The 23,608-nt window shown below is 39.3% G+C and overlaps 1 protein-coding gene across 1 annotated transcript in view; it reads left to right on the top strand.

Moving 5' to 3' along the window:
* Positions 1 to 7,502: 7,502 nt before the first annotated feature.
* The window catches only part of TRPA1 (transient receptor potential cation channel subfamily A member 1), a gene marked incomplete at both ends in the record, with an annotated part of 61,607 nt that continues 45,501 nt past the window's right edge, over positions 7,503 to 23,608 (top strand). The window contains 3 exons of the mRNA XM_080802176.1: positions 7,503 to 7,613; positions 15,319 to 15,478; positions 17,892 to 18,067. Of these exons, the coding sequence (XP_080658302.1) occupies positions 7,503 to 7,613; positions 15,319 to 15,478; positions 17,892 to 18,067 (447 nt within the window). The remainder of the gene's footprint in view (positions 7,614 to 15,318; positions 15,479 to 17,891; positions 18,068 to 23,608) is intronic.

The raw sequence follows: 23,608 nt of genomic DNA on the forward strand, positions 1-23,608 counted from the left end.
TTGAATGATAAACATTACTGGAGAGCAAAACAGTGAATTGGAAGATCAAGTTGAAGAATTTTCCCATGACACAGTGTAAAAAGAAAAATAAGTTATACATATATGCATATGCATACACACACACACACACACACGTATGGGTATGCATTCTTATGTATAAATGAGTGACAAGAAGCTTAAGATGCAAGGAAAGATGGATCAGGAAATGTTAATATGTAACCAGAAAAATCAAACAGAGAGAAGGTATATAAACATCTACACAACCAGCTGGAAACAGACGCTTAGCATCAATTCCTCCTTCTTCTGCCAGTGTACTCCAAGTGATCTCAGGGTGATAGAAATGATCGTTCCCCCATTCTCAGTCCATGCAATTCAGGCAAAGTTGACATCAAGTCTGACATTGACAAAGGGCATGCAACTCAGATCTGAATAATCAGATCACTCTTTTTCTGGCTGTGGCGATTAAGATATTGAATTTATAACCCAATTAGAGCCAGTGGTACATCATGAAATGTTGTAGAGCTGGTAGAAAATTCAGTGGTCACACCCATAGATGTAAACTTGAATGATTTCAGCCAGGTGCTGCTGTAGGTGAAGCTTCAAAGAAGTGGAGAAGTTTCTTTCTTTCTTTCTTTTTTTTAGGATTTTATTTATTTTTTTGGACAGAGAGAGAGCACAAGTAGGGGGAGCAGCAAATGGAGGGAGAGGGAGAAGCAGGCTCCCTGCTGAGCAGGGAGCCCAATGTGGGGCTCAATCCCAGGATTCTGGGATCATGACCTGAGCTGAAGGCAGCCACTTAATGTACTGAGCCACCCAGGTGCCCCGAAGTGGAGAAATTTCTTGCTCTTGATGGAAAAAAACAGAAACCGTTTTTTGTTTGTTTGTTTTTTTAAGATTTTATTGATTTATTCGAGAGGGAGAGGGACAGAGGGAAAAGGAGAAGCAGAATTCCCACTAAAGAGGAAGCCTGACTTAGAGCTTGATCCCAGGACCCCAGGATCATGACCTGAGCCAAAGGCAGACATATAACTGACTAAGTCACACACGTGCCCCAACAAACAGCTTCGATGACATGGAGTCCTGGATCCATCTGGATCCTAAGCTAGTTCTGCCACAGACCTTTTTAGTTTTGGAGCCAATTATTAATTCTAGTTTGGGTTAAGCCAGTTCTGGTTGTGTTTTTCTATTATTTGCCATGAAAAGATGCCTAACTTATGTAGAAATAAATAACAACACTAAACAAAATAGAAGAAAATTTCCCAGAGCCCTAGAAAGATAATCACTAGATTAGAAGTGACCACAGAGTACAGAACAAGACAAACAACAGAAAATCCCCACTGAGTTACAGGATGGTGAAATTTCAGAACACCAAGAATATAATAAAAGTCCTAAAGTTTTCAGAGAAATAAATGAAATAAGAACCAAGAAATGAATGAGAAATAGCTTGACATCAGACACTTCAACTGCAAATATTGGATGGTAAAAGGGAACAAGAAAGTCTTATAATTTCTGAGGGAAAATGACTTTGAAAGAGTTTTGTACCTATTAAACCACTATCTACTAGGAAGGCAAAATAAGGAGAGTTTTGTACATGTAAGGACCGAGGCATCTTACCACCAACATACTTTTCTTGGCAGAATTATTTATATATAGAATCTAAAAAAATTAATATGAATTCAAGAAAAAGAATTATAAATATTGTGAGAAACAATGCAATTTACGATTGTCTAAATATTTTATAAAGTTTAATTTCTTAAAAATCAGAAATTAAAATACTGGATATATTAATATGGATGGAAGAGAAACTCAGGGAGGAGAGAAATGCAAGCATGGTAAGCTTATTATATTGTAAATGGGGAAGATACAGACAATCACTAACTTTTGAGGTCATACAGTCAATCATTAACTTTTGAGGTCAGCAAAAATCTTAACTCATTTAAGTAACAACAAAATGATATGATATTTTGATGACTTCTCATCAGAAACAATGGAAGACAGAATAACAGTTGAGTTGCTCAAAAAAACAAACAAAAAAAACTAACCTGTTAAGCAGAAGTTCTCCATCCAGCAGAAGTATGCCTTAACATATTTTTCAAGCAGAACTGCCTTACAAAAAATTCCAAAGAAAGTCCTCCAGATTGAAAAGAGAGGACACCAGAAAGTAACTCAAATCTATAGGAAGAAATGAGTAGCAGATATGGTAAATACAACACTGTATTTTAGAGTGCATAACGTTAAGAAAATAAAATTTTAAAAACTTACAAATAAATGAGAATTGTTTTCTAAAAAAATTGTTGGACACAAAAGAAAGCAGTAAAGAAAGAACAGATGGCAGAAAATGATATGAGACATAGAAAACAAATATCAAAATAGAAGTATCATAGCAACAATTACATTAAATGTCAATGACTAAACATTAATTAAAAAGCAGAGACTATCAAGCTGGATAAAAGAACAACATCTAACTGTATGCTATTTACAGGAAACACACTTTAAAAATACAAATAGGTTAAAAGGATGGGAAAAGATTTACCAATGAAACAATAAATATAGGATATCTGGAATAGCTATCTCAGACAAAATTGACTTTAACTGGAAATATTACTAAAGACAAAAAAATCTCATAATGATAAAGAAAAATGCAATAGAAAACCAACAATTACAAATATGCATACATCTAAGAACAGAGAATCCCCAAAATGAAGTAAATCTTGAACAGAATGAAGAGACTAGACAATTTAAACAGTTATAATTGAAATGTTAATACTCCTCGCTCAGTAGTTGATAGAAGAATAGACAGAAAGTCACTAAGAATACAGAAGGCTTGAACAGCACTATTAACCAACTGGACCTAATAACATATTAAGAAACTTTACCAAACCACAGGATAATACACTTTCTTTTCAAGTAACAATCTCCAGGATAGACCACATGCCAGCCATAAAAACATGTTTCAACAAGTCTACATTTGAATGTAGACAGACTAAAATCATACAAAATATGTTCCCTGACCACAACCAGACTGGATTAGAATTCAACAACTGAAAGAAATTTGGGGAAACCCCACATATATATAGAAATTAAACATTACACTTCTAAAAAACAACTTGTGAATAAAAAAAGAAGCCATAAATGAAAACAACAACAAATCAGAGTTTATGGGATGCCACTAACACAATGTTTAGAAAGTATCTTATAGCTTTAAATGCTTACACTAGAAGGATGAAAGATCTAAAATCAATAACCTAAGGTTACATATCAAGGAAGTAGAGAAAGAAGAACAAATCAAACCCAAAGTAATTAGAAAGAAAGAAAAATCAAAGAAGAAAAACAAACAAACAAACAAACAATGAAACCTAAAGTAGATTTTAGAGAAAAACCAATAACATTAAAAACTGGATCCTTGCAAAGATCAAGAAATTTGATAAGCAGTAGTTTATAATAACTAATAAGCTAAAAAAGTGAGATGATACAAATTATCAAAATCAGGAATGAAAGAGCAGGCGTACTGCAGATCCTATGAGAATTAAAAGGATTAAAGGGAATTTTATTAATAAACTTACACCAAAAATAGATGACTTAGATGAACAGATATATTTCTTGAAAGACACAAATTACCAAAATTTACTCAAGCAAATTATAAATTCAGAAAAGACCTATAAAAGAAAAGGAAATTGGTAATTAAAAATATTTCCAGAAAGAAAACAAAAAGCTCAGACAACCCAATTCACCAGGTTGCACTGGTGACTTGTATAAGAAATTTTAGAAAGAAATAATACCAATATTATATGTACTACTTCAGGAAAGAGAAGGGAACATTTCTCAGCTCTATCAGTGAGGCCACTATTACACTGACACCAAAGCCATACAGAGACATTACACAAAAGAAAAGCCACAGACCAATATTCTTCATAAATATAAACACCAAAATCCTTAATATTAGCAAATTGGGGGCACCTGGGTGGCTCAGTGGGTTAAAGTCTCTGCCTTCGACTCAGGTCATGATCTCAGGGTCCTGGGATCAAGCCCCACATTGGGCTCTCTGCTCGGCGGGGAGCCTGCTTCCCCCTCTCTCTGTCTGCCTTTCTGCCTACTTGTGACTCCTCTCTCTGTCGAATAAATAAATAAAATCTTTAAAAAAAAATTAGCAAATTGAATTCAGCAACATATAAAACTCAATATTAGAAAATCAATTAATGTAAAATAATAGAATAAATGAGAAGAAGCACACGATCACCTCAATAGTTGTAGAGAAAGCATCAGATAAAATTAATGCCTCCTCATGATTAAGAACTCTTAACAAAGTCATCATTGAAGTTATGTCCCTTAACATGATAATAGGTAATTATGAAAATTCTAATATGAACATCATACTCCAAAAGACTGAGAAAGAGGCAAGATGTCAGCTCTCTGGACGTTTGTTCAACAATGTCCTGGAGCTTCTAACCAGTGCATTATGGAGGGGAAAAAAAAAAGAAGTTAAAGATGTAGAGTTGGGAAAGAAAGAAGCAAACTGTCCTTATAGCGAAAGACACAATCTTATTAGTTTATAAGAAATCCAGGAAAAAAACTTTTAAAGTTAATGAGCAAAATTAACAAGGTTGTAGAACACACAAGAAATATAAAAATTCAATTTTTATTTTTATACCTTAACAACAGATAGTCAGAAAGTGAAATTAAGAAAATAATCCTGTTCAAAATATCTTAAAACTAATAAAATTCTTAGGAATACATTTAACAACAACAACAAAGTGTATGATCTGTCCATGGAAAATTGTAAAACGCTGCTTAGAAATCAAGAAGTATCTATATGATGGAGAAAATGCCACATTTCTGGATTAGGAGACTTGATATTGTTAAGATGGCACATCTGCCAAATTGATCTATAGACTAAATGCCAATTCATCAAATCCCAGCAAGCTTTTCCATGGAAATTGACAAACTGATTCTAAAATTTATAGTGCAAAGAACTTAGAAGAGCCAAACCAATTTGGAAAAAGGAGAACAAGTTTGGAGGATTTACACTTACTGTTTTCAAAATTTGCCGTCAAGTACAAAATCAAGAATGTGGTATTGACTTACTTAGGCACAGACTTATCAATCAATGGAATAGAGTATGAAGTCTAGGAACAAACCTATATATTTATGGTCATTTGATTTTTGACTATGGTCCCAAGGCAATTCTATGAAGAAAGCACAGCTCTACTTAACAAATGGTAACAACTGAATATCCATATGCAATAAAAATGAACTTATACCTCTACCTCATACCCTATACAAAAATTAACTCAAAATGAATGTAAAAGAATAATAAGTCTTTTTAATGTGAACATAAGCAAAAATTGCTATACACGACACTCAAAGCACAATCCATAAAAACTAATAAATTAGATATTTTTCAAAATTAAAATTTTACCTTTCAAAGGACACCATTAAGGGGCATAAGGGTGGCTCAGTCGTTAAGCATCTGCCTTGGGCTCGGGTCATGATCCCAGGGTCCTAGGATCGAGCCCCACATGGGGTTTCTTGCTCAGCAGGAAGCCTGTTTCTCCCTCTTCCACTCCTCCTGCTTGTGTTCTCTCTGTCAAATGAATAAATAAAATCTTAAAAAAAAAAAAAAAACGACAAAAGACACCATTAAGAAAATAAAAAGAGATGCCAGACTCTGCAAAAATATTTGTGAAACATTTATCTGATACAAGACTTGTATCCAGAATAAAGAACTCCTACAACCTAATATTAAGAAGACAACTCAACTTAAAAAAAGCAAAATAATTTAATAAGCATTTTGTTAAGACGTATGAATGACTAAGAAATGAAAAACGTGGACAATATCATTAGCCATTAGGGAAATGCCAATTAAAACCATAATGAGATACCACTATATACACAACAGAATGATTATAATCAAAACGATTGCTGACACCAAGTTTTGTGAGGATACGGAGAAACTGGAAGCCTCATACAGTGCTGGTGCGCATATAAAATGACCCAGAAACTTTGGAAAATGGTTCAGCAGTTTCAGCAAAGCCATGCACATACTTATCATATAACCAGACAGTTCACTGCTAGGTATGTAACCAAGAGAAATGAAAACAGGTGTCCATGGAAAGACTTGTATGAAAAATTTCATAGCAGCATTACTTTTAATAAACTAAAATTAGAAATAATCCAAATGCCCATCAACTGGTAAACAGGGATAACTTTAATATTATCCTTCTAGGGAATTCTAAGGAATTCCATTTCATGGGTAGAACAGATGACAACCTGCAAAATCTATTGATAGCTTTAGGGGGAGGGGAGCTTCCATAGTCCCCAAATACCATCATGCCACATTACCTGCCCTTACGTTCAGCCCAGCGTAGCCCCTAGGACAAGAAGCCCGCAAACCTCTATTTATATAGCACAGGATCTACGACAGGTCCTGGAGCCATGAGGGTCTTGTGACACATACTGGAGATTGCCATGTGATTAGGACAACCCAGGGCCTTGAAGGAGCGCACAGATTGTCCAAACAAGAAGCTAATAAAGTTTTGGCTTGTGCAAAGTATAGTCACTTTTTGAAAGAAGTTTTTTCCTTTCTAATCTTGTAGCCTAAACATAACTGCTACAGTTTCAAAGGCTCCACTGCATGAAAAGAGAGAAGCAGTCTGGTCAACGGAGAGGAAAACACCTTCTGCTCCACAATTTACACACATGCTGTCGATGAATAGATGCAAGGCAGGCCCGTGAAGATAAGCCTTTCACAAACAAAGTTGAGGGTAAACAAGCCGACAGCAGTCAATGTGATTTACCTTTACCCTAACAGTCATTTTTTTAAGCCATTCTGAAACCCCAGATCTTGAGATTAGTATTGCCATCCACAGGAAATGGGACCTGAGTTTCAAAGGGACCTGATCTAGTTACTCAAATCGGTGCTAGGGTTTAATCTCTCTCCCTATTCTTCTGGAAAGAGAAGTGTTCATAAAAATCTTATTTCCGACTCAAAGAGTCTAAAACGAAATGGGCACCCAAACTCAGAAGCGTTGGGGGAGGCGGGGGAGGGAATCCTAAAAGAGAAAAATCTTCCCAACGGACTCGGTTATCCTCTCATTCTCCACCACCATCCTCCGCCATCCTCCACCCCCACCCCCGCGCCCCGGTCCAGGGTGTGGGCGGTTCTTACTGTTTTTGTTATAAAAGATTTCAGGTTCCTTGGATCCACCCAGACCTGACACCTTGACTCTAAGTGTGCGCAGCCGGGACAGGCAAGTCGCGCGTGCTCCGGGCGCGAAGCGGCGAGCGGAGGGACAGTCTCGGCGCGGCCACGAGGTCTGTGTCCCTGCCTCCTCCCCGTGCCCCTCTTGTTTCCTGCGCTGCAAGCAGCCCGGGACGCGGAAGCCCTTCCAGAAGTTCTCTCCGCCTGGGGGAGAGCGAGGCGCCGGCAGCTCTCTGCGCTCCCTCGCCGCCGGTGCCCGCGCACGTGGGGAGCAGCTGGCGCAGGTGGCGCCGGGGTGCGGTCGATGAGGCGCAGCCTGAGGAAGATGCTGAGCCCCGGGAAGCAGGAGGAGCCCCAGGGCGCTGTCTACCAGGGTGTGGAGAACGACATGGACGACTCCAAGGACTCGCTTAAGGTACCCCGGGCGATGGGCGGTAGGGACGGGTCCGGAGCCGGGCGGGCGCGGCAGTGCTTAACTCTGCGCTCCAGCGTTCGGGGTTTCCCAGCCGGCAACCCCGCGACGGGAGGACCCTGAGCACTGGGGACCTTCTCAGAATGGGGGCGAGGGGCGAGGGGCCTCGTTTGCGAGGCTCCCCAGGAGCGTCTGCTGTGTCCAGTTTGCCTGCCGCTTTGCTCAACTTGCCCTTACCTCGGCGCGGGTACCTGCAGTCTGGGGAGACTTACCCCAAAGTTCGGGGACTGGCGGGCTCCTCCGGGGAGTGGGGGCGTCAGGATGTGGAAGAAGAGGCCCCTTGACGTGGGATGGGTGGTCTTCTCGAGGCGCTCAGGACTAGGATGGGCTGTGTCGCTTGCACTGTTCCCGGGACACCCTGGCGTCCGTCCCGAGAGGCAGCACAAGCTGCAGACGGCCGGGTCGGGGGACCGAGGCTGTTGAAGGCTCAGCAAATCCGCCCCTGGCTTTCCTCACGTTGTCAGCAGGAGGAAGGGTCTTTTTTTTTTTTTAACATTAAAATTACCAGTCTTTCTGACCCCACCCCCTACGTCAAATCCATTTCCTGAATTGGAACTGTATTAACAGTGCCTCCAATATTTTCCAGAGCGTGGGGGAGGAGGAGTTTGGACAAATACACACACGTGACTTACGGAATTATATTCTAGAGTACTTTAAAATTCACCTGGAGATGTACCTCACTCTTTTTGGCAGTTTTATAGTATTCCCTTATGTGAATGTATCATGATTTACTTCACTAGCTCAGCATGAGTGGACTCTCAGGTTGTGTTTGTTTTTGTTGTGTTTTGCTATCACACATGTGCTTATGTAGTGAGTGTGGATACAGCTGATTCTGTTAGTGTATTAGTGAATATGCATGCATGTCAAAGTCTTAGCAGAACCAAGAGGTATGTGCAGCTTTAATTTTGATAGAAATCACCAGATTGACCTCTAAATAGGTTGCACAGATTGTTACTGAGTCAAGCGTGTGTAGTAAATCACATAAACTGACAAACCAGCCTTCCCCTATTTGCACATCCAGATTAAACACTGACTTTTTTTTTCCCTTCCTCCTCCTTAATATAAACATATTAACTAGGGTCTTTTGGCTTAATCCAAAGGATTGAGGTCATGAGTTCCAGCGCTAGGATAGTGTTTTTGGAATTAATATTACGGACTGGAAGAAAATTGTACATTTCATAAATCTCAGAAATACTTCACTTACCAACGTGGTTTTGTTTTCAAGAGATATTTGCCAAAGGATTTCTGAAGCACAGAGTCTTAAACTTCATATTTTTGTTTGTCTTCATGTAGTTTTATTGCCTAAGTCAAGTAGAGCCATTTATGTGATTTAAGGCTTTTAGAAGCTACAATAGAGCTTGTAGTTTGAAGGGTTTATGTATTTTATTACCTAAAGTAATTACAGATCATTCTGTAGGAATGTCAGCGGTGAGACTAATTACAAATCGGTACCTATAATACTGTAGAGAGTTCTGACTCTAAAGATTTTCTGATTAAAAAGATGTGGTGTGTAGTATTTTCTCCAGTGTCTCCACACCATCTCAGGAATACTAACAAAATCAAAGGATGGAAGAAACCTTACAAGATGAGAAATGTGGACAAAGGACCATCTTATTGAGGCCTTTTTCCATGACACTCTAAGCATTTGACCCTTCATTTGTCAAAATCTTTCACCTGCTTCCCTCTTTTTTACCCCATTACTGCTTGTATTTCATTAAAGCAACCTAAAACAAATGTATTTGATACCTCTGTTTTAAAGTGCTTAGAATTAGCTTCTTTAAAAGTGAATATGTTCTGTATCTAGTCTTGTAGTTTGGAATCCAAAAGAATTTGAAGTAACCCTGTGACAAAAAACAAAACAATAAAACTATATTGAGTGAATATAAAATAATTTTGTCTAAATGACATTCCTGGATTACTTTCAGAACTTTAAGAAGTCTCTTCAAAACCCGACTTAACATATGATGTACTAAATCCAGATTGTTTAGCACATCTGATGAGCTTGTATAAAGTACTTAGATGCTCTTTTGTCATTTTGAATTCAGCAGTACCTTATGAGCATCTGAGCCTAGTACTTGTCCTCAAGAGTATGATTAGACCTGTAGACTGTTCTCTCTGGCCCTGCAGGGTGGGCAGTGTAATCCCTTTATAATCACTGGGAGAACATCAAATTCAAGTACTAAAATACTTCTAAATGTAATTAGACACTTTCTTTGGTAGAGTGAGACATTGAGAAACAGCTTATTTCTGAAAGAACCTCATTTTTAATTTTATTACTGAATCTGTTTAAGTTTGGAAGTGGTTGCATGCTCATTGTTCTATCATTCGTTCACCAAAATTATGGGTTGTAACAGAGTTTTGTAATTGGAAAGTGATACATGTGTATTTAAAAGACTGTCATAGAAAAATGATTTCTTTGATACTATTCTGTGATAACGGAGCAAAAACCAAAGTTCAAACTTTTAAGGGATTTTGTATTATTTCCTTCAACCTGGCATTTGTTGAATGAATCCTTTTAGTTGTTGAGTAAATCCTAATATGCTCCACGTTTATTAACTATATTAAAATACATTAAGTAGTTTAACAATTTTATCTCAATGTGTGTCAAACGTGACCAGTCACAGCCAAAGGTAGAATTAAAGCAAGTATCTGGATTATTTGTTTGGAGGGTGTTGTTGCATTTTCAGGAAGTAGTTATTTTATGGTGGTTTCTATGAAAAGCTACTGTCTTGTAAAATGTTTCATTTTCATTTCATTTGATGAAATATTTGGTAAGAAATACCTTCGGAAAAAAGTCAGATTATTATTTGGTCACATATTTGCAAAGCTGGGAGGAACATTGAGAAATAATTTTAGCCTATATATTAGTATAGCATTGGAATGAGGTTCCATTGATTTTTAAAAAGGTAGTCTGGGGAAATTCTGGGGTGTATATGGGTCCATATGACCCCACCTGCTGCTCTGTAAGAGCTCTGGATCTGCCTTATTTTTCTCCTTCCTTCACTCTCTCTTTCTGGAAAACCTATTTACATATATAAACTATTGTGCAAAATAAGTATCCAAATGTGTAGTGCACATTTGGCCCAAACTCTGCAATTTGGCTTTGGTTTTGGCAATCAAATATCAAAATACCTAATTCAGTGCCATTTCTGGTATCTTCTGACTGGTGTGTTATCAGTGATACCATCATATCTAAACACTATAAAAATGTTAGCAATAGAATAAGGCATGTTGTTCATATTTGTTAATACCTAAACACTTTCAAATATAAGGAATTCTAGAAGCAACTTAGACTAACACTTGTCAGTCAGTTGAAGTGTAATTAGTAAACATGATTATATTTAATTATTTTGAAAATTCTTTTTTTTTTCTTTTTAAAGATTTTATTCATTTGAGAAGGTGAGAGAGAGCACAAGAGTTGGGTGAGCAGGGAGTACAATGTGGGACTCGATCCCTGGACCCTGGAATCATGACCTGAGCCAAAGGCAGATGCTTAATTGACTGAGCCACCCAGGTGCCCCAAATTTGAAAATTCTTAATTTTTTGTATAAAACTGATAGTAAGAATTTTCAAGTAGAGAACTAGAATATGGAACTAGACTGTCAGTTGATATAGATATTATAAAAGGATACATTACTTAATTTTTGAAAAAACAACATACTTTTGATCTAAAGTATTCATGAAAATTTAAATAATGCAGGGTAAGATAATAGAAGCAAGTTCATCACATTAAGGTTTTTATAAAATTTTGTTTGCTATAATAACATTAATAACATCAAATGAAATTATTTTTAAAGATTTACTTAATTTTTAGTAAGTTTATTCTGTTTAGGTCATGAGATTTTCTAGAAAAAGTTATGCTTGGGAATTTTTCATATCTTGTGAGAATGAATCAAAAGCGGAATATCAACATTGTCTCCACAAAATTTCACAAGGAAGAGTTACAGTGTCATTTATGATAAATTATCCTCAGTCCAGTCATAAATAAAGAATATAAAAAGCAAGAGGAAGAAAAAAGAGTATTAGAGAAAAATAAGGCATTCAAAAAAAGCTCTCACTTTTCCCCTGACATCAGTGGAAATGAGCATGTGTTTGGAGTTACACTTTCACAGGCCAGTGACAACAGCCAACTGTGCCAAAAACTTACTGAACTTGCTCTCCAAGATCTTTTCTTATGGTTCAAAATATTTCAGTCTACCACACACCTCATTCTTTTTTCTTTTTTTATAACTATTAGCCAAATCTCTTTTTTAAATTAACATATAATGTATTATTTGTTTCAGGGGTACAGGTCTGTGAAACATCAGTCTTACATAATTCACAGCGCTCACCATAGCACAGACCCTCCCCGATGTCCATAACCCAGCCACCCCATCCCTCCCATCCCCCTCCCCTCCAGCAACCCTCAGTTTGTTTCCTGAGATTAAGAATCTCTTATGGTTTGTTTCCCTCTCTGGTTTCATCTTTTTTCGTTTTTCCCTCCCTTCCCCTATGATCCTCTGTCTTGTTTCTCAAATTCCTCATATCAGTGAGATCATATGATAGTTGTCTTTCTCTGATTGACTTATTTCGCTTAGCTTAATAACCTCAAGTTCCATCCACATGGCAAATGGCAAGATTTTGAGGTTTTTTTGGATGGAGATCTCTATCTATATCTATATATATATCTATATCTCACATCTTCTTTATCCATTCATCTGTTGATGGACATCTAGGTTCTTTCCATAGTTTGGCTATTGTGGACATTGCTTCTAAACATTGGCATGCACGTGTCCCTTTGGATCACTACATTTGTATCTTTAGGGTAAATACCCAGAAGTGCGATTGCTGGGTCATAGGGTAGCTCTATTTTCAACTTTTTGAGGAACCTCCATACTGTTTTCCAGAGAGGCTGTGCCAGCTTGCATTCCCACCAACAGTGTAGGAGGGTTCCCCTTTCTCTGCATCCTCGCCAGCATGTGTCATTTCCTGACTTGTTAACTTTAGCCATTCTGACCGGCGTGAGGTGGTATCTCACTGTGGTTTTGATTTGTATTTCCCTGATGCCGAGTGGTGTTGAGCACTTTTTCATGTGTCTTTTGGCTGTTTGGATGTCTTCTTTGCAGAAATGTCTGTTCATGTCTTCTGCCCATTTCTTGACTGGATTATTTGTTCTTTGGGTGTTGGGTTTGATAAGTTCTTTATAGATTTTGGATACTAGCCCTTTGCCTGATATGTCGTTTGCAAATATCTTCTCCCATTCTGTCAGTTGTCTTTTGGTTTTGTTGACTGTTTCCTTTGCTGTGCAAAAGCTTTTGATCTTGATGAAGTCCCAATAGTTCATTTTTGCCCTTGCTTCCCTTACCTTTGGCGATGTTCCTAGGAAGAAGTTGCTGTGGCTGTCGAAGAGGTTGCTGCCTGTGTTCTCCTCAAGGATTTTGATGGATTCCTTCTCACATTGAGGTCTTTCATCCATTTTGAGTCTATTTTCATGTGTGGTGTAAGGAAATGGTCTAGTTTCATTCTTCTGCATGTGGCTGTCCAATTTTCCCAACACCATTTGTTGAAGAGACTGTCTTTTTTCCATTGGACATTCTTTTCTGCTTTGTCAAAGATTAGTTGACCATAGAATTGAGACTCTATTTCTGGGCTTCCTATACTGTTCCATTGATCTGTGTGTCTGTTTTTGTGCCAGTACCATACTGCTTGATGATGACAGCTTTGTAATAGAGCTTGAAGTCTGGAATTGTGATGCCGCCAACTTTGGTTTTCTTTTTTATCATTCCTCTGGCTATTCGGGGTCTTTTCTGGTTCCGTATAAATTTTAGGACTATTTGTTCCATTTCTTTGAAAAAAAAAATGGATGGGATTTTGATAGGGATTGCATTAAATGTGTAGATTGTTCTAGGTAGCATAGACATTTTCACAGTATTTGCACTTCCAATCCAGGAGCATATAACATTTTTCCATTTCTTTGTGTCTTCCTCAGTTTCTTTCATGAGTACTTTATAGTTTTCTGAGTACAGATTCTTTGCATCTTTGGTTAGGTTTATTCCTAGGTATCTTATGGTTTTGGGTGCAATTGTAAATGGGATCGACTCCTTAATTTCTCTTTATTCTGTCTTGTTATTGGTGTATAGAAATGCAACTGATTTCTGAGCATTGATTTTATATCCTGACACTTTACTGAATTCCTGTATGAGTTCTAGCAAATTTGGAGTGGAGTCTTTTGGGTTTTCCACATAAGGTAACATATCATCTGCAAAGAGTGAGAGTTTGACTTCTTCTTTGCCAATTTGGATGTCTTTTATTTCTTTTTGTTGTCTGATTCCTGAGGCTAGGACTTCTAGTACTATGTTGAATAACAGTGGTGATAGTGGGCATCCCTGCCGTGTTCCTGATCTTAATGGAAAAGCTTTCAGTTTTTCCCCATTGAGAATGATATTGGCTGTCACACAGCTCATTCTATAATGATGGTTTTTACCTCAGTTTCAGTTTCTTTTGTATGTTGGTTTTTCCATCATTCACCAATCAGCCAAAATACATATTCCATGCATCTCCTGTTCAAGTTCTGACTTTGCCATTTACTGAGTCCCTTTGGGCAAATTGTGTAACCTCTCCGTGTCCTTGTGTGTAGCCCTCAGTAAGTCCACAATATAGCTAGAATTTCCAATGTGCAGAGAACAATGAGGTTGAGCTGACTTGGCTTGGTGCAGGATCCCACTGGTCAAAAGAGGAGGAATAATGTAATCCTAGGGCGTGAGTTGATAGCTATCTAGACTACTAACCGAGTTAAGTTACATAACACTGTTTTGGTATAATTCTAGCTCTGCTATGTAAGGAAACGTTGGATGGGAACTGTCAGCAGGAAGGTAAAAGATGGGACAATAATTTAGATTCCTGGACTTAATCCTTGTATCATGAAAATCTTTTTATTTAACCAAAATCCCACATGCTGTGATATAAGTGCATTTTCATCTGAAAAAATTTCTCTATGTTTTTGGGCACCTGGGTGGCTCAGTTGGCTAAACTCCTGCCTTTGGGTCAGGTCATGATCTCAGGGTCCTGGGATCAAGTGCCACATAGGCTCCCTGCTCAGTGGGGGGTTTGTTTCTCTCTCTCCCTCTGCCCCTCACCCCCTGCTCATTCTCTCTTTCTCAAAGAAATTCTTAAAAATTTTTCTCTATATTTTCACTATACTTGCTATTTTTTAGATCACATCCCTTATAATTACTTCAATAGAAGTTTTCTCAAGGCCTTTATTTCTACAGCATATACAAGTTTATGATCAGAAAAGCAGATCATTTATTTAATGCACTTATTAATGTTCAAGCATTTACTTGTAGCTTCTATATGTCTGTATTCATTTTGTGTTCTTCAGAAAATATTTACTTTATCATAAGCATGATGAGTAGTTTTGGGTGATAGTAACCTTTTAACAAACAGCTTGTAGTGAGGTGCCTGGGCAGCTCAGTTGTTTAAGCATCTGACTCTTGATTTTGGCTCAGGTCCTGATCTCAGGATTGCGAGACTGAGCCCTGCATGGGCTCCACCTTCAGCAGATTCTCTCCCTCCTTCTCCCCCTGTCCCTCCCCCCTCAAGAAATTAACTTGTATTAATAAGTTTTATGTATTCTTGTTGGCGGTAACAATTTTTTATATACTTCCAGGTGGTTTTTGAAGGAAGTACATGTAGACTTAAAAACCTTATGAAGAAACGAAAGAAATTAAGCAAATATGATGATATGAACGCATCCCCTTTGCACCATGCTGCAGCAGAAGGTCAAGTGGAGCTGATGGAGATGATCATCAATGACTCCTCTTTTGAAGGTCACAGGATGTTACAATGAATGCTGTATAAGTCCATCATCCCATTAGATTCATTGGGAAGAGTTGTGTGAAGTAATTCTGAAGGGCAGATGAGTTCCAGATTATAAAGGGCCTGAATATCTCACTCAGGAATGTGGTTTTTCCCTTCGAGCTAGTTTCCATTGAAATACTGCAAAGGGTGGTGCAGGGATCTGGGACATTGCACAACATGCAGAGATTTTCTTTATACACATTTGATGTTCTTTACTATTTTCATTGAGGTCATTCTGCACTTTAATCACATGTCCTTGAATAAAATCAAGGTTCTAAGAAGATGGAACATCCTCTCCTATCCAGCCTCCTGCACACACAGCCTTATTTGATAAACTCAACTGTAGTCACATAAGGAAGGGGGATGCCACAGATTTAAGCCATGAGATACTGTGGTAAGACCTTTATTATTTAAGATGATTCCATCAGTATTGTGGAAGATGGATTGGAGGAGGAAGCCCAAATGAAAAGCTATTTTAGTAGCAAAGAGAAGATGAGAGTCCATGAGGGTTTTGAGATTGCAATAGGGAGAAAGGGAGAGAATCAAGAGCTATTTTGCATGTAGAATGGACAAGGCTTGATAAAAGATTGAGTGTGAGGAGTAAGTGGCAAGCAGTTGAACCAACTTTGAGTTTCCTAATTTAGGAGATTAGGCTAATAGTAAAGCTATCCAGAAAAGAAGGCATATAAAAGGAACAGAAGAAAAGTGAGAGTGAGGTGTGAAGAGTAATGAATTTGGTTTGGTCATATTAACTCTGAAAGGTCCAGAGGACATCTACTTGGAAATATCCAGTAGACTAGAACTCTAGAAGGAAGGGAGCTGCCCCCACAGGGCCATTGTTCATAGAAAGTATCAGAGGCTATGGAAGTGCATGGAAATCCTTTAGGAGATTGTGAAATTGACAGCAAAGGTAGCTTAAGGGTAGAGCACCGACATTAAGGACCCGATGGCAGAGGAAAAATCAGCAAGAGGATCGTGAAAAGGGTGGTAGATAAGAGATGGATGGTACAGAAGCCCAGGGAAGAGTTCTCAGACAGATGTGTAATAAGAGTAACTGCACCCAAGAACTCAAGTAGGAAGAAGATCACAATAACCCTTGTGTAAAAGGGTCTCAATGAGCTTTATAAAAATGGTTTCTGAAAACTGATAGAGATAAAACTCAAATTCGTTCGTTAGTTAGTGAATGGGAATTTCTCATTGTAGGTCCCTGTTTAAGTTTGGTGCTGAATGAAAATCTTGAAAGGAGTGATTTGATCAGACAGATTGGTCCAAAGATGTGTATGAGTATGAGAGAGTGGAAGTATGTGTGTGTGTGTGGGTGTGTTGCTGAGATGGATGGTATTGGATGAATGAGAGGAGAGAGGAAAGATAAATTTTTAAAAGGAGAAACATGGGCATTGTGGCTGCAGCGTGGTTGCACATGGTCCCAAATCATTTTCATGATTGAATACTTTCCCACCTCCTCAGACATAATAATATCCTGCCACTAATTAAAAAGGCTGATAAAGCAGACAGACATGTCTATTTTAGAATAGATATAAGATACTGGTGTATAAAAGGTCATACTCTTATGCTGAGCTCACAGGGTAAGTAGTACAATATGTTGCATTGTAGAAATAAGCGGAAACCACATGTGGCGTTAGGGGCACAAGCTCTAGTTCTAGCTTTATGGTTTATTAGTGGTGTGTCTTTTTTCTCATTAACATTTTTTTGAACCATTGCTATGGGCCATTCTACTAAGATTTTTGAAGACATGATTTAATATTATTCCCCCTGAAACGTGAAGTATATATATATTTTAAACTTTGTCTTTCCTCCTTCTCCCCCACCCCTTCCTACCAAATTTGACTATAATAACACTGAGGTTCAAAGAGTAAGGCAGTTTACAGAACTCCATACTGGTTGTGTAACATTGGCAAGATTTTGAACCTCTGGCCTCATCTTTCTTTATCTTTCTGAAAAAAAATGGCCATGGTTCCTTGTGGGGTGTTAGAGGGTTGAATGCAGTAATGGTTGTATGGAACTTTGTTGTATGGAACTTTGTTTCTGACATATAATTACTACTTTTATATAAACTCAATATTTTATAACTATCCTCAAATTCATACTTAAGATAAAAACATATAGCAACAGGAGAATCTGTTTCTTGAGGATGCTATAGATGGACATCTAACTCATTTGACAATGCTGGTGCTGTACTTCAGCATATCCCTGCTAGGTGTCCATCAGATGTTTCCTGAGAACTGAAGCTATATTGTATTGTTTTTATAAAGAAGGTAAAGCCTGTGTCAGCAGCACTTGGCTTTGAAGTCAATATGCACGCAATAGGTGTTGAATATAGTCCAAGCAAAATCTAACTGTTATTTCGGTGTATTTTTCTAGTGCTGAACGTCGTGGATGATTATGGAAATACCCCTCTGCACTGGGCTGCAGAAAAAAACCAGGTTGAAAGTGTGAAGTTTCTTCTTAGCAAAGGAGCTAACCCAAACCTCCGGAACAGTAGCATGATGGCTCCCCTTCACATAGCTGTGCAGAGCTTGCACAACGAGGTGATGAAGGTAAGGCTGCTGCCCACACCCCATCATAGCATGAGCCAGGACCCCAGTCTGGCAGTCTCTGCCTGAGCCAGAGTGATCAACATAGCCAACCAGGATGAAGGAAATATGGTGATTATAACATTGGTTTTGCTTTTGACCAATTGATGATGATCTTGTCTTTATCGAAGGGTCCTTATGTATCAGCATTTAAAAAAAAAGTTTTATATGTTTCAACTTTTTAATCCTCATTCAAAGAAACAGAACTGTGTACCAAGACTATTATCATCCCTATATCAGAGCTGAGGGAACTGAGGCACAGAGAGAATGATATAATTTGCCTAATGTCATATAACAGGTTGAAAGCAAAAATTAGGAATTTGTTCTCATCTTTGTGAGTTAATGCTTTGCTATTTTTTACCTGACTGATTAAATGATAAAAAGGAAGACAGTGATGAATGCCTCAGGAAGACAGAAAACATAATTGCGACTTTTTGTTACAGCAGACAACATGCCTTAGTGGATGGCATGACTTGGCAGAAGACATAATGACACTTTTGGGGGGGATTTCTTACTTTTTCCAAGACCTCAGAGTGAGTGAGTTTTGTCAAATAAAGGAAATGCTGGGAAATGCCAAAAGGGTAAGGTTTAGTCCAAGGCTTTTAAACTGCATTGCAGAGTCTCACAGGCACACTAGAAGATACCCATGGTTACTGACTTAAAGAGCAATGAAATTTACAAAGAGATCATGTTTTGCATATTCATTTCTCAGAGAGGCAATTTGGAACTTATAATAAGTTTTTCTGAGGTAATTATATTGCAAATAATGACTTGGATATTAGGCTAAGCCACATATCTTAATTGGTTCTAGTTGCTGTAACAAAATACCATGGACTGTGGGCCTAAGCAGAAACATTTCTTTTTCACAGTTCTGGAGCCTGGGAATTCCAAGATCAAGGCACTAGCCAGTTTGTTGTCTGGTGGGGGCCTGCTTAAGGCTTGTCTTTCACAGATGGCTGTCCTCTCACTGTGTCCTTATAAAGCAGAAGGGGTGAGAGAGCTTACGGGGTTTCTTTTATAAGGGCCCAACTGTCATTCTTAATCACCTTTTGAAGGCCCCACCTCCCAATACTATCACATTGGGGATTAAGTTTCTACATAAATATCAGGTCCATCCCACCATCCCAAAACCTACTTTGTGTATAAATCACCCCCCAAATCCCAGGGGTGTTCTTAAGCTCCATGCTCCCTGTAGCCCAGACACCTTCCTCTCGGCCCACTGGGTCCTTGGTTCCTTGAAGCTGGGCATAGAGGGTGTGAGAGGAGCCTGCTCTCTGCTTTCCCACTGTAATGTGTGTATAGCTCTATCACAATACTTAGCACGTGGTATTGTAATCAAAGTTCATGTGCTCCAGGAAACAATTTGAGGGTTTTAGAAGGGAGGGGGTGGGATGGGGTAGCCAGCTGATGGGTATTAAGGAGGGCATGTGTTGGGGTGAGCACTGGGTGTTATCTGCAACTAATGAATCATTGAACACTACATCAAAAACTGATGTACTATATGCTGGATAACTGAACATAATAAAAAAATGAAAAATATTAAAATCAAAAGACTTATTTAAAAAGAAAAGTTCATGTGGTTTCTCTGGCTCTGGCTGGTTAACCTTGAAGAAGGGACTGTGTGAGGCTAATCTAAATATCTCCAGTCCTCATCAGGATGGCTCTTGAATAAATAAATGAATGAATGAGTAAATGGGCATTTTTGCCTGAAGGAGAAGGGATGAGTTTAAGTTTCAGCCCCTAGGAAGATGGTTCAGGACAGCCCTTTGATGAGGTTACTGAAAAGACCTTTGGCAGGGGACTATTTGTTTTTAAATGTCTGCATTGTTTGTGAGCCAAATGCTTTTTCTATGCCTTCTGCGTTGGACCTCCTAGTAACTGTGGGGCCCTCTCTCCACCTAAGGAGGCCACATATTTCCTCAAGGAACTCTTGTGTTTCCTCTGAAGACTCTTTTCAGAAACAAACGCCCATTGACTTAATTAACCTTGACTGTGAAAGTGTGATTTGGGAATTCAAAGTCAGGTAACAGTGGAAGGGCTATCTTTAATTAGGAATCAGAAACCTTAAGACTGGCAAATACAGAAAGATACCACATAGAAATAGAAAACAAAGTTTAGAAATAAGCCCTTAGCTGATTTATAAACTAGATGGGGGGGGGTGGGTATAACAAAGAATTTCCTGGTGACACAAGAACAAGAAAAAAAAAAAAAAGAAAAAAGCAGAACTGAAATTAATTGTCTCTCCTTTGCTTGATCTTACCAGCCATAACTTCATCTAAAAATATTTCCAAACCCCTCTACTTCACCGGAGATGATGTAAGTGGAAGGAGGAGGAATTTGGGGGTATTTCTCTGTGTGTTTGCAAGCTCCTTTAGGGCTGCCTCTCCCAGTTACACCCATGGGTCCAGCCTGTACCCCACCGGCCTTTGCTGAATGTGGAATTCTTCTCCATTGTCTGTTTGGCCAGCCTCCCCCAAACCTTCTACCCCTGCCTATATGCTTGTAAAGTGAAAAACTTCTATGTCCCCTCAAGTTCTTGTGCAGCTATCAGCTGTGTTTCCTGGGACACCGTGGCCTAGAGGTTAGTGGGTGGCCTTGTTTCTCAATGGCCTCTCAGCTTTAGTACTTAGGGCTCACCCCTTCCGCAGCCAGTGGTTTGACGCTCCCGTGAAGCTTCCTGGATTTCTACCAAAGGGACCTCTGGAGGCCACACTCACAAACTTCCAGACTTGCCTGCTTATGTGTGAATCTGAAGTGGGCACCGTTCAGTTGCTCTCTCTGGGATCTCTACCACATACAATTTTACACAGCTTTATGACAAATTGTGCTTATAGTAGTAAGCAGTAACACTCTCATAAGTGCTGTAAATCTGTGATCTCTGATTCTAAGAGAGCAAAGAAAAAAATCTCTTACAGACTCAGTCGGAATCCAGAGTTTGCTGAGAACAGAATGTGAAAGTGCCTGACGTTCAGAATGAACTTGTGCTCTCACTTTCTTTCATCCATCAATAATCTCCTATGTGTTCTTACATACTAAAATTTCCATTTAATTTTGTTTTATGACCAGAGCTAATTAGTAAGCCTAATTCATTTGCTGACCTATCTGGGCATTTTTTTTTCTTTCATTTCATTTTGTTTCTTTTCAGCGTTCCAGCATTCTTGTTTATGCACCACACCCAGTGTTCCATGCAATATGTTTCCTCCATAATACCCACCACCAGGCTCACCCAACCCCCCCACCCCCCTCCCCTCCAAAACCCTCAGTTTGTTTCTCAAGAGTCCACAGTCTCTCATGGTTTGTCTCCCCTATCAGGGCATATTCTATTAACAAGGGGCTCTGTGTAGTTTTTTTTTAAGTCAAAGTTTTCAGGAAACAGCTTTTTAAATAAATTCTTAAGGAATTTAATTGTAAGTACATATTATAGTTTTATCATAGTTTTGCTCTAAGAGAAAAGGCCTCTAGTAAGCCAATTCAAAGATTCTTTCTTGGGGGACACATTTATAGGAGCTAATTATTAGATTTGATATAAAATAAAGACTGGTTAGATTCTTTTTTTTAATGTAAAGATTTTATTTATTTATTTGACAGAGAGAGAGAGAGACAGCGAGAGAGGGAACACAAGCAGAGGGTGAGTGGGAGAGGGAGAAGCAGGCTTCCCGCTGAACAGGGAGCCTGATATGGGGCTTGATCCCAGGACTCTGGGACCATGACCTGAGCTAAAGGCAGACACTTAATGACTGAGCCACTCAGGTGCCCCAGATCTATAGATTCTTGGCCCATAATCAGCTGGAAGCCACCAGCTGAGAGGATGTCATGGGCATGCTATGAAGGCACATACAGGAGTTGTTTCTTTTCACAATGTCAGCTTTATTCAGTCATAAAGCCAAGTTAATCACAATTATAAAGCAGGTTCAGGATCCCAAACTCCATGACAGTTCGCCATGTGATTAAACTTGGTTTCGTACACGGCACACAGAGCAGGACAGAAGACAAGCCACACAACAAACAAGATAACAGAGGGCGCAGGACATGAAGGAACCAAACTCGAAGTCAGTCTGTGGGTGCCCAGCTGAGATAGGTCTGGTCAGGGTCCGCTCTCGGCCCTCACTACTTCAGATCAATCAGACAGAGCCTTCGGAGGAGGCAGCTGCTTGTTTTAATCGGTCAGACACAGAGGGGTCACATCTGAAGAGTCTGACAGTTTGCTGCCCAAATCTTCTCCTTTCTAAAAGGATTGAATCGGTCCTGGGTCCCTGCAGACCTCCGCTGGTTGCTTGTTATCAGTTTTGGGGTGTCAGCTAGCTGATGTTGGTCCTGGCGAGATCTCCTAACTGCAGTACCTTAACTGCTTGCGTCACTGCTTGACAGGAGAGACTGCATTGTGTTCTCTACAAGGGAACAGTTCTTCAGTTAAATTCCATCAGAAAAACTGCTTAACCATTTTATCAGGAACGGTAAGTTATTACATCCCAGAAAAAGTTTCTATTCCAGACTAAGTCTGAATTAATTGAGTTAAGCCAGACCAGGCTTACATGAACTCTCTTTTCCCTGCTGAAGAGAATGGAGTGTTTTTTTGTTTTGTTTTGTTTTGTTTTTTTAAAGATTGTATTTGTTTATTTGACAGAGAGACAGATCACAAGTAGGCAGAGAGGCAGGCAGAGAGAGAGGAGGAAGCAGGCTCCCCGCGGAGCAGAGAGACCGATGTGGGGCTCGATCCCAGGACCCTGAGATCATGACCTGAGCCAAAGGCAGAGGCTTTGACGCACTGAGCCACCCAGGCGCCCCGAGAATGGAGTTTTTAACTGATGTTTCCTAGCATACTTAGAATAGAGGTACAAGAAAAATGACTGGAGGGTAGAAAGCAGCCCTTCCCCATCCACCCCTTCTCCCTCTCTCCTTTCCCACCTTCCTTCTTTGTCTCTCCCTTCTTCCCCTCCCTTCTTCCTCCACACTCACGCATTCTGCATGGCTCCACAAATTTATTTTCTTGAAGCTGTTAATTTGTGAATTAACATAGTTCATTTAATACAAGTGAGAAGTATTAAGTGAGCTGTTGATTAGTATCTGTATTTCTTAATTCTTGTTTCATAACTCCATATTGCCTTAATTGATGTGATATAGAAACCTCCCCCTCTCCCTTCCCTTATTCCTTGAGAGAGAACATGCATGGGCACATGAAGGGTGGGGAAGGGCAGAGGGAGAGAGAGAATTTTTTTTTTTTTTTAAGATTTCACTTATTTATTTGACAGACAGAGAACACAAGTAGGCAGAGAGGCAGGCAGAGAGAGAGGAGGAAGCAGACTCCCTGCTGAGCAGAGAGCCCGATGTGGGGCTTGATCCCAGGACCCTGGGATCTTGACCTGAGCTGAAGGCAGAGGCTTTAACCCACTGAGCCACCCAGGCGCCCTGGAAGAGAGAGAATCTTAAGTAGGCTCCATGCCCACTGTGAAGCCTGACACAGTGCTTGATCTCATGACCCTGAGATCATGACCTGAACCAAAATCA

Source organism: Martes martes, assembly GCF_963455335.1.
Source record: "Martes martes genome assembly, chromosome: 4".
NCBI lineage: Eukaryota > Metazoa > Chordata > Mammalia > Carnivora > Mustelidae > Martes > Martes martes.